At 37.8% G+C, this 17,834-nt stretch overlaps 1 protein-coding gene and 2 long non-coding RNA genes across 3 annotated transcripts in view; all 3 read left to right on the top strand.

Moving 5' to 3' along the window:
• Nucleotides 1-350: 350 nt before the first annotated feature.
• LOC119908253 overlaps nt 351-17,834 on the top strand; it is a 31,878-nt gene continuing 14,394 nt past the window's right edge. Inside the window, exons 1-9 of the mRNA XM_038725971.1 lie at nt 351-452; nt 617-652; nt 2,020-2,094; nt 3,713-3,987; nt 4,133-4,381; nt 4,504-4,803; nt 6,515-6,781; nt 10,642-10,746; nt 11,848-11,896. Coding sequence (XP_038581899.1) covers nt 3,984-3,987; nt 4,133-4,381; nt 4,504-4,803; nt 6,515-6,781; nt 10,642-10,746; nt 11,848-11,896 — 974 coding nt within the window. The 5' untranslated portion in view covers nt 351-452; nt 617-652; nt 2,020-2,094; nt 3,713-3,983. The remainder of the gene's footprint in view (nt 453-616; nt 653-2,019; nt 2,095-3,712; nt 3,988-4,132; nt 4,382-4,503; nt 4,804-6,514; nt 6,782-10,641; nt 10,747-11,847; nt 11,897-17,834) is intronic.
• On the top strand, nt 10,466-11,160 carry LOC119908256. The gene is made up of 3 exons (XR_005445251.1): nt 10,466-10,746; nt 10,885-10,900; nt 11,000-11,160. It is a non-coding gene; the product is annotated as an uncharacterized LOC119908256 (long non-coding RNA).
• LOC119908255 lies at nt 11,756-14,900 on the top strand. The gene is made up of 5 exons (XR_005445250.1): nt 11,756-11,945; nt 12,098-12,148; nt 12,245-12,322; nt 12,494-12,556; nt 12,923-14,900. It is a non-coding gene; the product is annotated as an uncharacterized LOC119908255 (long non-coding RNA).

The raw sequence follows: 17,834 nt of genomic DNA, 5'->3' as shown, positions 1-17,834 counted from the left end.
CCTATCTGCTTCTTTACCCCCTTTAGATAACATGTCTCATGATGGGGTCGAGTTGCCAAAGACCTTTTTGCCTTTTTCACATTTTTCATTTTCATTGTGCAAAAGTAAATAAATCCTTATTATTCACTCAAATGAAGTCTCTCTCTCTTAATTGAAATATGCAGAAATCATGCAATGTCTTCTCTGCATGCTATCTGCAGAGGCTAGACAGGAAGTGTAAACATCCAAAGATGTGGTCAAACCAAGTGAAGAAATGGGCTAAACTTAGATAAAGACGTTGTAGAAAACCTCTGATCTCACACTGTATTTATATGAAATGTAACTTATTTTCTTCACAGTTCTCTTTTTGTCTTCCAGCTGCAGTTTCAGTCTCTCTTTTCCTCAGTAGCAGAGCGGCAGACTTTCAGTGCTGGATGTGAGGATGGAGCACACTTTGATGCTGCCATTATTCTGTGAGTACATCAGCAACTGGTTCAGATATATATCTGATGTTTGTCCACTTGCTGCAAACTGCTGTTGGTGAAACTCCAGCTGTTTTAAATGCCTTTATTTATTAACTATTTGATATTTGTGCCATTTTGATAATGTCTGATGATACTATCGATCTTCATTATAGTGCTGAATACACTCCTCTGCTGTGGACACGCTCAAGGTGATTTAACATTTTTCTTTCTTTCCTGTTTTTGTGTTTATTCAATCAAGATAATTCTCCACCTACTGTGCACAACTTTGGTCATATTTGTATAATTCATTACCATTTAGCAACATTAGAGTCATTTCATTTACTTCCAGCCATTTTCTGTTATAAGTATGTTGGAGTGTGTTTAACGTCTTTACTAACTACAGCATACAGTATACTAAATCGGTATTATATCATATTGCAAACTAAATTAACAATTAATAAGTATGCCATTACCAACAGACTGTTCATACTATAGTACTCAATACGTCTTCTCTGCATCACATGTATGGATAACATGAATGAAAATTGTTTATCACAAATTTAAATTAACCTCTTCCACTAAGATTTATAATGTCTAGTACAATTTAAAAGCAACTCAAAATTATCAAATATTTTAGTTTTAAATGTAATTTATACAGCAAATTATTAACAGATGGGTTATTTAAAAAGACAAACGGCCCTATTTTAATGATCTAAACGCATGATGTGAACCAGATGTCGCAGTTTCCTTTTTAATTACGAAGCACACATACACACACACACACAAACATTATGCTCAGGTCTATAATGGCACACTGTGTGTCTTCACTGTGCACAATTTAACAACAGATAATATTAGATACAGTAAATACCTAATTTCTTATTTTAAAGTTCCTAAAATAATTATATATATATACAATAGTTTTCCGTATTAACATATTATATTGAAGAGTTCTCTTTATGTGCCTCTCTCTCCAACATACATATACGCTGCCGCGGCTATGCTGCCTGCGCCACAGCAGTCTAAAGTACCATCATGTGTTCAATTTTACAGTTGGTATGGGTCACATAGACTATTGTATTTGCAAAGTATAGAAGTCAAAAAAGCAGCTCAGCATCACCCCTTCCAAAATATTGCGCAACCGCCCCGTTGAGAAACACTGGATTAAACTAACTGATGAAAACTGATTGAACAATTAATAACTAACTGATGACTAGTAACTAATTGTTGTAATTATTAAGCTGTACCCAAGGATTAATAAAACCTTGGGCGGACAGCAATTTTAGGTGGTGCCCCTTGAATGAGTGCTCATTATATTAAAATTATTAAAAAGTATTACTATTCATGATTTTATTAACAAAGTGTAGGTTTGCTACATTTAAACAAGAATTGAACCAAAACACTTTTCGAAGCCATGGAGTCTAGTTTATTTTGTTTATGAACTGTTTTTGTTTTCATGGCTATTAAGTCATGTTTGTTTAACTTTCATACAATTGTCAAATTGTTGCCAGTTGACAGTTTTTTTTAATTGTACATTTTTATTTGTATCCTAACTGGGTATTTTTTGTGTTAACAGTTCCCAACAGGGCCGTTGTGACTCTTCAACCCAACTGGACTCAGATCTTCAGTGGTGAGACGTCCACTGTCAGATGTGAGCTCAAGTTGTTTTTATTTGTGTAATTGGCAATGAAGTAATCCAAAAGTAACTAAAAGTCAGAGGTGGAAAGAGTACTAAAATAATGGACTTAAGTTAAAGTTACATTGATGAAAAAAAGGCTGTCGTTTTATGATGTTTATATTGCAAAACTGTTGCCTAACAATTACGTTACTGTCTGGACTCAATGCGCGAAGTTAAAATCGCCGGTGTTGCATCAGCTGGCCGGAGTTCATTCGCGCTGAGTGAAAAACCTCTGGCGGAGCAGTATGTACATTTTGCGCCCTATATGAGATGGCCCTTTCAGATATGAAGCGATTTGCGCTGCGCCGGCCGTTGGGTTCAGCGCCACAGGTGGGCCCCGGTGCTTCTGCAGCTGGGGACTCTCCGCAGCAAGCTGAGTCACAGTCAGTCTTGTCTTTGAGCCACCCGCAAACGTGAATTGTTTTTTCTCAGTAAGGACTGTGATTTAAAAGGTAACGAAGTACAATACTTAAGACAAAATACTAAAAGTACAATTACAGATTATAAAAACGACTTAAGTACATAAAAAAACTACAAACTCAATTACAGTAATGTGAGTAAATGTAATTCGTTACTTTCCACCTCCGCTAAAAGTAAACAGGTTACATTATTTTTATATTGTGGTACTTGGATTACATTACTGATTACATTGTACTGGACTAAAAAGTAATCTTCCAAACCGATGTCTTTGTTCTAAATCAGAGGTCACTAATAGGCAGACCGCGGTCCGGATCCGGACCCAGCCGCCGTCCTCTCCGGACCGCCGACCTACAGCCCATTTATTATTGAGACTACTACCTCGTGACGGAGCGTTTCTATTTTAACCCGCGCAGCGTTTCTAGCATTTACTGTACTGGTTTAGAGGACCAGAAAACTCACAGACCAATCGCATGTGCTCCAATCGTCTCATGTGACGCTGCTCAACCAATCAAATCTGTGCATACCGAGGCTTGCGAGTCGAGTCCGCGAGATTCACCAGAGACGTTTTCGAAACACACCCGAATTGAGGAGACGAAAGATAAAAGAGATTTCACATGACTTTTAATCAAGAATGTACAGATTTTTACATGTACATTCCTCCCACGAGCAGTTCAAAACCAGAATATCTCATAGATCTGCAATATGCTAGCTGGAGCTCACGTTTCTCACTGAACAACAGAAAGTAGGAAAGTGGTAGCTCTGTAAGAGGAAATGAAAGAGAAGAGGAGGCATTACAGCTGTTCATTTGTTATGATGTGTTGAGTGTTTATTATAAAATTGGTTAAGACTACACTTCATCACTTCAAGCTACACTTTTTATTACATTTTTTTTTCTAAAAATTAGGCACTTTAGTTTACTTAAATTTAGAATTTATTATTTGAATAGTTATTATTTATTATCCCTCCAGTTTGATGTGAAAACTGACTGAAATATTATTTGATTTGACAGTCCGTTGTTGACTAAAAACATGTGTTGATACAACTATAGGTTATAGTACTGAATGATAACCCAAGTTCGTCGTTTTGATGTTCCGGACCTTTGCTTCAGGAAATTTTCTCTAACTAAACCTCTTTGAAATCTAATTGAATACCCCTGTTCTAAATCAAACAGCACAGAAACCAAAGGCTGAACTGAGCTCTGACAGGAGAGACTTTCCAGCAGGGGGCAGTGTGACCCTGAGCTGCTCTGTGAACCCGTCATCTGGTTGGAAATACTTCTGGTACAGAGGAGAAAAACCTCTGAACCCCTGAACACACAAGATGCTGTCTTCATCTCAGATGGACAAATCAGTGTCTCACAGGGAGGACTCTACTGGTGCAGAGGAGGAAGAGGAGACCCAGTTTACTACACAAAGTACAGTGATCCAGTCAGCATCGATAAAATGAGTGAGTTTGACTTGTTGATTTGTTTTTGAAACATAATTTAAAAACAGTTTTGAATCCATAATTATTAATTGATAAAAAAATGTTGCTGTAGATTTACCATGTTGTCATTTTTGTATCCTCACTATGAATTCATGATCATGAACAGTCACAAACAGGGCTGTTGTGACTCTGCAACCAAACTGGTCTGAAATATACTCAGGAGAGACGATCACTCTGAGATGTGAGATCAAGGACGGAGGAGACACTGAGTGGGAGTACGAGTGGAAAACATCCAGCTCAGACAAACCTTTAAAGCAAAATGAACACTGGATTAGATCTGCTTACTCAGCCCTGAGTGGAGACTACAGGTGTAAGGGCAGAATGAAAAGTGCACAGCAGACTTCAACAGACTGGAGTGATCCTGTCAATTAACAGTATCAGACAGTGAGTCACATCACATTTCTCTCAAAGTGAATATTATACAGTTCATTTAAAGGTTGTTACATGTTTTTATTTGTAAAAATCCCTCTCCAACAGAGCCCCAGCCTTTCCTCACTGTGTCTCCATCCTGGCTGAGTCCTGGAGCCTCAGTAACTCTGAGCTGCAGAGTTAAAGATCCATCTGCAGGATGGAGGTTCTTCTGGTTTAAGGCTGTTCCCAAACTATCAGACTACTCCTACGACCAAGAGCTGCTACCTGGCAGCAGCAACGGGACTGAACAGGATTCCTACATCGTTCATGGACAGACACACACAGCAGGATATAAGTGCAGAGCTGGAAGAGGAGATCCAGTGTATTACACTTCTTACAGTGAACCAAAGTTTGTCTGGTCTGGAGGTCAGTTTGTTTTGACTTTTCTGCACTCACACAATGGAATAAATGTAATTTTCCCTCACACCAGCATCAGGTCAAAGGTGCAGGTTTACAAAATGTTCACTAAAACACAACTGTGTCATTTGAGTTCTGCTGGACTGGACTGAATGAGTGAATCTTCTGACCTCCTTTTCATCCTGATACATAATTTGTTTTTCATTTGTTTAAACATTTGACTCAACAACTTCAGGCCATAGCTTTACATTTGTAATTAGAAACCAAAAGTTTTAAAGGTTCAGTGTGTAATATTTAGGAGAATACATGGAAGTCACCATGTTGCGCCACCATGTTTCTACTGTAACCCAAACGCACAACTGATCTACAGAGCATGTTTCGTCACTACATTCAATACATACTATTACAATACATCATTATTATATTACTATTACATGCAACAAAATTATGACAAACTGATCTTTGATCTTCTGAACACTGCTGTCTGAACACCCATAACTGAATAGCACCACACTTCACAACGAACTTGGTCTTAAAAATAACTGTGGCAACTTTATAGGTGTGCAAATATAAAAAGTTGATGTTGTAAAGATCGTGTCACAATAGGAAATTAAACCAAGCAGTGGTATAAATCAGTTAAATATTTAAATAAGTGATAATAAACCTTTCTCAAAGCATTTTCTTTTGTTATTTAACATTTCTTTTACAAGATATTTTTCAAAGCATTTTTAACAATTGCTTTCAATCTTTCCATCGTCCACAGTGTAAATAACACCGAAGCTGACATGTTTTATCCTGTTGATGATAGCTTACATGCCATGCAGCCTACTGTCGTTGCTGCCGCAGGTATTAATGAACAATTTTGTTTAGCTAACACTGTTGGTTAATAAAAGTGGGCTAAATTATAAAATATCGAACATTATTGGATATGACGGGACAGTTAACATTGTAAGCTAGTTTACTGATGTCTTGCGTTCAGGCGTGCGTTCCGACAAGAGACTGTCGTTTCCAACAGGCAATTCAACATTTTGGCAGTGTGTTCAGCAGACTCGGCAGTGTAGCAGACTTGGAGAAAAAAAACCTGCCTTACTCTGCCTCTGATTGGCAGTCAGGTTTAGACATTAGGAGTGGCGATTGGTTAGGTAGAGCCAGATGTAAAGTTAAACAAAAAAATCTCATAGGTTCTACACAAATCAGGTAGATGACTAATTTTGGTTTCAAAGCGAGGAGTTTGCATGCCAGCAAAATTATTTTCTAGGACATTTTACTTTTTCTTTCATTTTTCAGGTTTTCCAGGACATGTAGGAACCCTGAACTACCCAGAACAGTATGCAAATATTTAAGGAGAAACACAAAAATTAAAAACTTTGTAAAGGGTAGTCTGTATTATAAAAAGACATAAAAAGAGGACAGTGTTGACAGTTTTTTAATGTTGGCTTGCTGTCTTCTTACTGTCTTGTTTTTGGGGGTAGAGGTAGTTATACACCCAGAGAGCAGTATCACAATTCGTGCATCTTTGCATTACTACCTTCTGTTAACTACAGATTCCTCCTTATTGTGCACTGTGTTACACTGTTGCACGATCCAGAACCGTTTAAGCCTCAACAATGAAAGCGATTAAGTCCAAAATAAACCACAATAAAGTTTATTTCTTTTTAATCTTAATTTTACTATTTACTTTATAATACTTTGTTTGTCCCCTCATTGTGTTGTTTTTCAGATTTTTATCCAGCAGCGTCTCTCGCAGTGAGTCCTGACAGAGTGCAGCACTTCATCGAAAAGTCCGTGTCACTGAGCTGTGAAGGAAACTCTGCTGAGTGGAGAGTGAGAAGTTTTTCTAAATCTGGCCACCTGACACACTGTTCTTCCTGGGGGATAAAGACTGGATCCACATGCAATGCCAATAAATCACAGTACATTGATGGAGTGGTCTGGTGTGAGTCTGACACAGGACAGTTCAGCAACGCAGTCAACATCACTGTACAGAGTGAGTTTTAATGAGATTATTTTTGTATCTGTATTATTTAAATTTTATTGCATTATATAACTCTGGACTTAGTTTAACATCTACATGCTTCTTCTGGCTCCGATTATGAAAAACAACAAAATATGTTACCATAATTATGCAGACGACACACAGATTTCAGTTGTAATGATAATCTTCAGTGAGATAATGACTACAGTAAAGTTCAAATCAACTCATTTCAAACAAGTGCAAATACAAATACATCAAACTCCTACAACTCTGTATTACATTGTTTGATATATCCTGTCTCGTTCATCCTCTTGTTGGACATATGCTAAGACCCACCTCCTCTTCCACACATATTCAATATAAAAACAGTAGTGTATTCAACCTTTAACATTTTTAAAGAAATAAGACTTAAACGTGACACTGATCAATAAGAAATAATCTTGATATTAGCAAATCATTGTATATGCATAAAACAATTACACAGTTGGGAAAACAGCACTCCAAGTTCGCGTGCTGTGTGCTGCGTTACATGATGACCTTCACACCCTTCAGAGTTGCAGTCCTCATGCAAAGACCCCTTGTGTTCATAGATCTGTTCTTCTTATCAGGCCTGGGCCCAGTTGCAGGCCCCATTTTCCTTCATTCGGATATGCAATTTATTCTAAATTATAGCCTCGTCTGAGCCTCTGATACGGCCTCCTAGCAACAATGTTTGACTGGCTGGGTGTGTGTGCAAAATATGACGTGGGTGTTTTTACAAAAATGTGAAGGGCGCAGCCTGAGAGCAACAAAGCTGAGCAAGAAAACTGCATCCCCAAAGTTCAGTGTAACTTTCAATAAACACCTTAAACATTATTCTAACAAAAATGTCAAACCGTATAACTAATAACTTCCGGTTTTGCGCGACTCTAACATAAATGGCGATAAAACTGTATACAGTACGTGCGGCTGGTGTAGCCCTTTAAAATGTTACCGACCGAATGGATCACATTCTGATAGCAAAACGAGTCATTTCTCTCGGGTTGCGATGGTCAAATATATTGATTCACTGTGACCATCTCTTCAAGGCAGACCAGGGTGCGGTTGTTTGGTCTTCACCAGAATTTGAGTCTGGCATTCACACCAGCCCAAACGAACTGCACCAAGTAGTTAAACGCTCGGGGTTCTGTTCAACAGAACTAAACAAGGTTGTTGTAAATTCACACTTAAGAAACAAACTACATCTTAGCGTGGTAAGGCAACTGCTCTACTTTAGCCATAAATAACTCCAGTCAATGGTGAAAACAGACTGAATCCCTACACTGTTTGCTCATGTTACTGTACATATAACCAACTACATATACGTCGTTATAATCTGCATACTTAAAAATGCTAGGTGCTGTTGGGGATTAGGGTGTAGATGACATCTATATTTATATTAAATAATGTAGTAATTACTATTATTACTATTATTTAATAATTAATAATAGAATATAACTTAAAGTTATATCTACCTCAGGGCACCACTCTTGAAACAAGCGAATTACCTAATTCAGTGTCAAAGAAAAAACACACCAAGATGAAATTAACTAAATGCACTAAGCTAAAACCAAGAGAGTACAAAGAGAGATGAGTGATGACGTAGTGCAAGGCATATCATATAAAAACATTTAAACATGGCTATGGTCAGACTGCAGGCCTTAATGCTCAATTCCGTTTTTTTTCCCCCAGATCCGATTTTTTTTGTTTGACAATTCACATTACTGTTTAAATGTGGCCCATGTCAAATAATAAAAAGTCACATCGATTCCGACCTGAGGGTCCAGACTCGGGTCGCATTTAAAAAGATCTGTATCGGATTCAGACCACATATGGAAGTGGCCCAATTCCAAACTGGAAAAGATCAGTTTCCATGTGACTTGGCCTGTTCACACTGTCATAAAAAGATCAGACCTGGGTCACATATGGGCAAAAAAATCGGATCTGGGTCACATTGGCCTGCAGTCTGAACGTAGCCCAGACAACCAATCATTGATATTCTCTTGTCTTCATTTGCCTATTCGGTATTGATGTTTTCAAAAGTAACTAAAAGTAATCAGATGACATTATTTTTATTTTGTGATACTTGGATTACGTTACTGATTACATTTTTTAACAAGTAATTAGTAATTGTACCAGATTACATTTTTAAAGTAATCCTCCCAACTCTGCCTGTCCTCTGCATGAACAGTGAAGTTGAATCCTATCTAATGAAGGTTGGCTGCAAGCTGAAAGTGCCATTACCACCCACTGAAATAAAATGCCTAGTTTGAGTGGAATCTCTATGAACAAAATTCAAACAAACACTATATTCTTTATGCTGGTTTTACTTTTAGATATCTGGAAGAAAGAATAATTTAGGAAGACACATTAAAGTCAATTAACCAGCACCAGCTGAACTCATTTTCTTTGATGTTTTTTGACAGACAGTGATTTGATCCTGGTGAGCCCTGTCCATCCTGTGGCTGAGGGAGATTCTGTTACTCTGAGCTGCAAGTTAAAACACAAAACGTTCTTTCTATTGTGGATTTCTACAAAAATGGAAAACTCATCCAAAGTTGTACCAGAAATGAGCTGACTCTCCCTGCAGTGTCAAAGTCAGATGAAGGCTTTTATAAATGTGAAGGAAAATATTCACACCAGGTCAGCTGAGTCGATCACCAGAGAGCTGGATGTCAGTAAAATGTGAGTGTGATTAAAACAGTTTCTGCAGCATTTGTAAGCTGTGTTACAGTCTGAGAAAGAAATGTAATTCATTAGAAGAGGCTTAGTTTAACTTATTAGTTTGTCTAAAATAAGGTGTTCTACATTAGGGTATTTAATAACGTGTATTAGGTCCAAGGTAAATACATGATTAGCAGTGAAATGTGTATTACTTTACAGTGCATTCAAAAGTATTCAGACCCTTTCACACATTTTGTTATGTTGAAGGAAGTAGAATTCAGTAGTTATGGTAAAACATGTCCCTGTACCAATATCCAGCGACTGCTGAATTGTCCCTAGCAATAATTTTGATCAAAAATAAATATAAAGACTGTTGTTTGTCAGCTTCTTGGTGCACAAACAGTTAACAGCTCTTGTTCTTTACTATGAGTGTGCTTTTCAAGTTTTGAAAGATTATGTCCCCCTCATATATCTCTCAGTGGTCTCAACCAATCAGTATTACTTTTTAGCCTCATTTCACACAAGGTAGGTTGAGCAGGAATTTAATTTCTTTTTGTATTAGAGATTCCCCTCAGAAACCAAAATTGACATGTTAACTAGCTATTTTCTGTTCTCTTAAAAACAGTGTCTTGTCAATGTATTTGGAGCTCTACTCCAATGCACTTGTTAAGTTCTGAAAGTTCATGTCCTCGCCCTCATATGCCTCACAGTTTAGTCAGATGCCTACCTTTTCAGACCCTCAGATACTTTATTTCTAAAGCCCTCCAGCTGGGAGATGTTTTCATTGTCCCCTCCTCAATCTACAATCAAGGATGATAAAGTCAAACCAGGATTTTAGAAATGTTTGCAAATGTATTAAAAAAGAAATAAACAGAAATATTACATTGTCAAAAGTATTCAGACCCTTAACTCAGTCCTTAGTTGAAGCATCTTTGGCAGCAATTACAGACTCAAGTCAGTCTAAATCACTGTAACACCACATGCAAGTCAGTCATCATTTAGTGACCTCACAAACACAAACACCTTCCTCAATGTTGCCTTACTGGGATTAATCAGAAAAGAGCACAAAAGTCACACAGTGTTGTTGATAATGCCAAAAGCATATATTTTTCTCTGCTTTCAGTCATGCTGACCCTTGATTGGGGTCCCCTTTTGTGTAATCATTTCATACATATTCTTTATTATTGCAGCGTCCAGCTCTCCATTTCCTGTGCTGTTGATCGTTGGGCTGGTTATTGGCATCTTTCTGGTTGTTCCCCTGCCACTGCTGCTGTGTTGGTACAAGAAGTCCAAGGGTGAGACCTTTTAGCGTTAAGTTTAGATAATTTACTCTCCGCTTATTAAAAATACTGAGGATTTATGATTTCATGACATGGATCAGTGGCTCAGTTTGCAAAACATCATGTAACTGAATTATTACTGTCTTTTTACAGATACATGTTGTCACAGGTTGGTGCAACACTCTCATCTTAAACATAATATAAATTATTTACTTTTAATAGTTTTTACATATCACTACTGACGTACATTGTTTACTGCCTATTTCAGGTTCATCCAGTCTCACAGGACCAATCTGTCTTTCACAGATACATGTTGCCACAGGTTGGTCAACACTCTTGTCTCATCTTAAACATAAGATTTATTAACTGTCACATTGAGCCAAGCGCAGACACAGAAACAAGGGATCTGGGGGCCTGTACTCCAAGCTGGATTTGTGGTGAGCAAGGTAACTTCTGGTTTAACCCTGTTTTTTCAGTCCTAAAGGCAGTTCACTTCTTACCTGGGTACATAGCCATGGTAACTAATGCTGGCCCTCCTATTGGACTCATGAGCCATGTAATCAGTTTGCCATTGCTGCAAAGTCACACCTGACACCGCAGTGCTCTCACTACAGTCCTCTCTCAAACCCGGTTGTCCCGGCCTTTCTGTGTGCAGTTTGCATGTTCTCCCCGTGTCTGCGTGGGTTTCCTTCGGGTGCTTCGGTCTCCCCCACCTCAAAAACATGTTAGGTTCCCCAGTCAGTGCCACTACTGAGCAGTGCCATCACATCTATGTATTCAGTGGTCCTCACAGACGTGCTGCTTGAATGTGTGAGTTTCATTCGCAGGGTCAGTTTTATAATGTTTATTAGTAATTAAACAAAAAGTTGAACAAACTGATGGAAAGTGGATGCAGGCCAGGGTCAGAGACAGGTGAGCAGTCCAGTCCAAAGGAAGTCCAGGGAATCAGGCAAATCAAAACACAGAGGAAGGTCTGGGACGCAAGCACAGACTAGAGGTGGAATAACAAGACACAGGTGAAAATCATTAGGGAGACAATCATACAAGCAGGAAAACCACGACAGACTGTTTAAGTTTACTAATCCTGACATTTTTCTACTCATGTACATGTCTCAGGCTCATCCAGACTCAGAGAACCAATCAGAGCTCTGCTATCGTCCAAACGGTAAACCAAGATGAAAATGAGCAGCAAGTATACTCCTCTCTTCTCCATGGTCAGTCCTCCATCTAATCCTGAATTACCTTTACAGCTGACAAACTACTACATATCAGTTATTATATTTTGAATAATAACAGTATTCTTTGTGCAGTAGATTTAACGCCAGTAAACTAAATTTGACTAATCTGACTTCTGATTTTTCTGTAGGTCATGTTTGTGACTATGAAAAAATCAGTGGCTTTGGAAAGAATATGCGTGGTACAGTATAAATTGTGCTTCATGCAGAGCAGTCCCAAGTATGTGATTTTAATTGAGTGATTAAAATTAAAGCCAGTTAAAACTTTCTATTTTCAGGTGACAGACTTGCAGACATGAATTCAGAATACAGCCATGTCGTATCTGAGTTTCAGCTCAAAGGTCTTGGAAAGAGGAGTGAGTACACAAAATATGAAACATCAAAAATAAACTGAATGTTAATTCAAACAGAAATCCCAGAATACATACCAAAAGTATGTACCCCTGCTAATGGTCACATTGGTATTAACATACTTGTGGGTATTATAAAAGACAGTTTTAATTTTTTTTATCATATTGTTTTAACAGGAATACGAAATCATCCCACAAGGAGCCTTGACTATTGTAATGTGATTCCACACACACCTGCAGGTACAAATATTAACATTAGCTTCTGGGTCATTTGTATTTAAACACAATTTTTGCTAAAATTGTTTCATATCGCCATCATTAAATACATTAGAAGTACAAATAATAGAGGCGTCCCTGTGTGTACAGCGGCTGCCCATCGCTCCCTGGAGTGATGGGTTAAATGCAGAGAATGAATATTGCTACGTGTATGTGACAATGAAGTAGCTTTACCATATAACTTTAGGTCCGCATGCATTTGAAATTACAGTCAATGTAAATGTTTTAATTAATTTGAGGTAACTTAAAATTTCATTAATTGTTCTGATGGTGTTATAGGGTTAATGTATCAAATATTTATTTTTCATTTATATTTTTTCTGAATTACAGGTCCATAAAGAGAAGTGCATCATCATCGGATTATATGAAATAATTACAATTCTGTTATGTTAGATTTAATTTTCCTGTTGATTTCTGCTGAATTTGCTTTTGTATTTATACTTATTATACATATTTTATTGCAATTAAGTAGTAATTCTATAGGTTAGATGGCAGAGGACTATATACAGACGTGGACAAAATTGTTGGTACCCTTCCTTTAAAGAAAGAAAAACCCACAATGGTGCCTGAAATAAGTTGAAATTGACAAAATGTATTAATAGATAAAATAATAACTGAAAATTAACTGATGAAATTTGAACTGAGGGTTCAACAGGATTATTTTAAAAAACAAACTAATGAAACAAGCCTGGACAAAAATGATGGTAACCTGAACTTAATATTTTGTGCACTGCAATCAACTCTTAATGAGGCTTCAGCACTTGTCAACAGGTATTTTGGCCCACTCCTCATTAGCAAACTGCTCCAGCTGTTTCAGGTACGAAAGGTACCTTCTCCAAACTGCATGTTTCAGCTCCTTCCACAGATGTTCAGTAGGATTTAGATCAGGGCTCATAGAGGGCCACTTCATAATAGTCCAATGTTTTGCTCTTAGCCATTCTCGGGTGGTTTTAGCTGTTGCAGGACCCATGATCTGTAACTGAGACCAAGATTCCTCACACTGGGCAGCACATTTTGCTCCAGAATGACTTGATAGTCTTGAGATTTCATTAACCCTGTACAGATTTAAGACGCCCTGTGCCAGATGCAAAGCAGCCCAAAACACAACTGAGCCTCCTCCATGCTTCACAGTAGGTTCAGTGTTCTTTTCTTTGTATGCTTCATTTTTGCGTCTGCGAACTTAGAGCTGATGTGACTTGCCAAACAGCGCCAGTTTTGTCTCATCTGTCCAAAGGACATTCTCCCACAAGCTTTTTAGCTTGTCAATATGCATTCAGTCTCGCTTTTTTATGATTTGCTTTCAACAGTGGTGTCCTCCTCGGTCCACTTTGGCTCAAACAGCGACGGATGGTGCGATCTGACACTGATGTATCTTGACCTTGGAGTTCATCTCTAATGTCAGTGGAAGTTGTTTTGGGCTCTTTGCTTACCATTCATATTATCCGTCTCTTAGATTTGTCCTGAATTTTCCTCTTGCGGCCACGTCCATGGACCTTAAACTTCTGAACAATATGTGCAACTGTAGTCACAGGAACACCAAGCTGCATGGAACTGGTCTTATAGCCTTTACCTTTAACAAGCTTTTCTATAATTATCTTTCTTTTAACATGTCCTTATGGTCAAATTATTTCCAATCTTTTCTAGGGGTACCATCATTTTTGTCCAGGCCAGTTTCATAAGTTTGTTTTTTTACAATGATTCTGTTAAACCACAATTAAAAAACAATTTCATTTTCAGTATTTTTTTATTTATTATTATTTTAGTTTATTATGTTATTTCAGGGTGTTTCTTTAACAGAAGGGTACCAACAATTTTGTCCATGTCTGTATATAGTTGTATTTTACTCTTTTACTTGTCGCTGTATACAAAACAGACAAGTCTGGCAAAACAACCAAAACACAGACAAACCGAGAGATACGCTGTCCAGCTGGTTGATTCTGAAATCAGAAATACTTCATTAATCCCCGAGGGGAAATTTTTGTGTTACAGTTGCACACATTGCACATCAAGGCATAAGAAATAGAAATAATATTAGAAAGAAGGTAATATTGCAGATGTTCAGGACAGCTACAAATACCTTGGGGTCCACAGGGAAACAGAAACCATGAGGAGGCAACAAGGAAGTCCACCACAGCCAAATACTTACAAGGGTAAAGCAGGTCCTGAAAAGTCAGCTGAATGGGAAGAACAAGATACAAGCCATCAAAAACATACGCCCTGCCAGTCATCAGGTATAATAAACTGGCCAAAAGAGGAGATAGAGGCTACTGACATCAAGACAAGAAAGCTCATCACAATGCATGGAGGGTTTCACCCCAAATCCAGCACCCTGAGACTGTACACTAAGTGGAGCGAGGGAGGCCGAGGGCTAGTGAGTGACAAAACCACTGCCAAGAGTACATCAGGAAGATAGCCCACAAAGATGAAGGGCTTAGTGAATACCTCAGGCAGCAGAAACCCAAGGGTGAGGACAAGGAATTCAAAGGACAAGATGTTGCACGGCATGTACCACCGGCACATACAAGAAGTGGCTGGAAAAGGCTCGACTAAAGGACAGCACAGAAGCACTAATCATGGCGGCACAAGAACAGGCACTCAGTACAAGATCCAGGTGCAGACTGTGTAAGGATGCTAATGATGATAAATGTGGCAATCTCAAGCAACAGCAACATTAAGGAAAAGGAACACGAGCAGCTTGAGAAATAACAAAAAGAGCTAGAAAATATGCGTACAAGCTCATCTGTGAAGCATGGTGGAGGTAATGTCATGGCTTGGGCGTGCATGGCTGCCTCTGGAACAGGCTCATTAATATCTGTTGATGAAGTAACTGATGATGGTAGCAACAGAATGAATTCAGAAGTGGACAGAAACATTTTGTCTGCCAAGTCAATCACCTGACCTTAACCCAACAGAGCTGCATTTCACCTCCTTAAGAGGAGACTGAAGGGAGAAAAACCCCGAAACAAACAAGAACTGAAAGAAGCTGCGGTAAAAGCCTGGAATAGCATCAAATGAAGAATGCAACAGTTTGGTGATGTCGATGGGTCGCAGGCTTGAGGCAGTTATTGCAAGCAAGAGTTATGCCACCAAATATTAAATGTTATTTACTTGAAGATTATTTGTTCCAATACTTTTGCTCACCTAAGAATGCTGTGGTCTAATACAAACGGTGATATGTCCTGAGTTGTTTAACACATCTAGATGTGAGTACCAGGAAATAAAAGCTGAAATTCTGATCTTTTGATCTTAAACCCAAATGTCTTCAGTGAACAACAAAAAAAAGGAATTTGCTTTACCGTTCCAATACTTTTGGAAGGGACTGTAAGTACTAATGTTTTCGAGAAACTGAGTCAGGGCGAATTTCCGCCAGTATATTTGGAAAATCCCGGCTTAATCCACAACTTGGTTTTGTGAAACAGCTCTCTGGATCTGTACCTGTTTCAGATGTCTGTTTTGTTTGCTTGTTTGAATTATTTATGATTTTGGATTCTCTGGACTCAGCCACTCCTTGTAAGTGTGCTCGCTTTTACCTTTTGAACTGTACCTGACTATTTTTGTGACCTGCGTTTGGGTCCTCAAACCTCCAACCGCACACCCACCCTCTGACAGAGAGCTCTGTTCACTCTGAGGTGACGATAGGAACCTGAGTTCAGTCACAGCAGCTCAGAGTTTGGATTAACATGCATTATCATTATACAGTTTAACATTGTCTGTTTCATATGTGAATGTTATTGTGGTGTGTGACATTTGTTTACAGTACATTTGCATTTCACATACATGGCTTAAACTGATTTGTTTTTGTCTCATTTTTTTTTTAATTAACAGATTATATAAAATAATGATGTCATATGGATTAAATTACTCTCTTTTAGCACAAAGCACAAGACAGCTCAGGTGTATTCCCATTTAGTATTTATGCACTGCATTATTATTATTATTTTACAGTTATTTTTTTAAACATTTTTGTTGAAAAGTTTAAAGGTAAGCTGTTCTGAAAAGCAGCAGCAGGTAACAGTTTGTTGAAGTATATTTGAGCTTTAATACCCAGCTGATAATGCAGCTTTAAAGTCAGCATCTTTTTCAGAGTTGGATGAGGATGGATGTGAACAATTACTTTAGTAGGCCTATATGTAATGATCTGCTATCAAACTAAATATCCTTGTAATGTACACCTTTTCCTTAGCTTTTAAAATATATTGAAAGGTAGGTTAATATTTTTTTACTAATTAATATTAAAAATAACTTTATGTATGAATAAACTTTTCTTTCCAGCAGTAAAATGTGTAAGTTCTCTTTACAGAGAAGCTTCTTCAGTGCAGTGTTTTTGTTTGTTCTATAATGTTATCTTTTGATTCACTAATTTTTTTAATTAAATCTTTTGTTAATTTTCATTGGACTTCTCTCCTTGATCAAAATCAACAGATCAAACAGTATCAAATAAACAACAGTGGTATTAAGATTCAGGATTGATGTTGAGGAAAATTAACGAAAGTGAAAGAATTTGTCATTCATTTCAATGTTTGTTCATGTCGAATATTTCTTTAAGAACATGACTTTATATATTTACGAAAAATAAATATTATATTCTTTTATGAAAAGATTGATATTCATTGTAAAGAAAAGCCTATATAACTTTAACTTAGCCTGTATGAAAAATGTTACATTCACAAACACAACGTTTCAATATAAATCATATGGGCTATGTTGTTAACCTGCGAATGGTGTTAGTGTAGTTAACATATGTTAACCGGCGAAGTCACACGGAACGCAAATTGAAAGAAAGGTCCCCCATCGTGCAGCAAAGGGTGTTACACACCTTCAACAAGCCAGCATTGGTGCTTACTCGGCATTTGAAGGTTTAACAACCCACTACTACTGCGCCCTCATTGGTTTAGGATGGCACTCAATATGGCGTACCCTCCGCATAAACGCTCAAACAGAGTGGAAGTATGTAGGGAGAGGGAGTAGCAAGCAGTTTCGGAAAGGCCCCCAAGCTTGTCAAAAGCCACGAAGTAGACTTGATTTTGGTTACTATTCTTTTGGTAAAACATTTTTCCAGTAAAAACTGTTCATTGATATGTGGATTATTCACAGTAACTGAGACATTTGCTGAAAAGACACGTTGTTGTTGGATTCTGTTCATCTAATTCTGTTCATTTAATTTAAATTAATCTATATTGAATCAGGGTGAAGGCAGAAATCTCAGAGAGAGATGTGATAAAACCTGAACAAATACAAACAA

This window comes from Micropterus salmoides, unplaced genomic scaffold (assembly GCF_014851395.1).
Source record: "Micropterus salmoides isolate LMB-PRFRI ecotype aquatic unplaced genomic scaffold, ASM1485139v1 Ms_hic_scaffold_1710, whole genome shotgun sequence".
NCBI lineage: Eukaryota > Metazoa > Chordata > Actinopteri > Centrarchiformes > Centrarchidae > Micropterus > Micropterus salmoides.
Note: the sequence above shows the minus strand (reverse complement) of the source record. Positions and strands in the feature narration are given on the sequence as shown.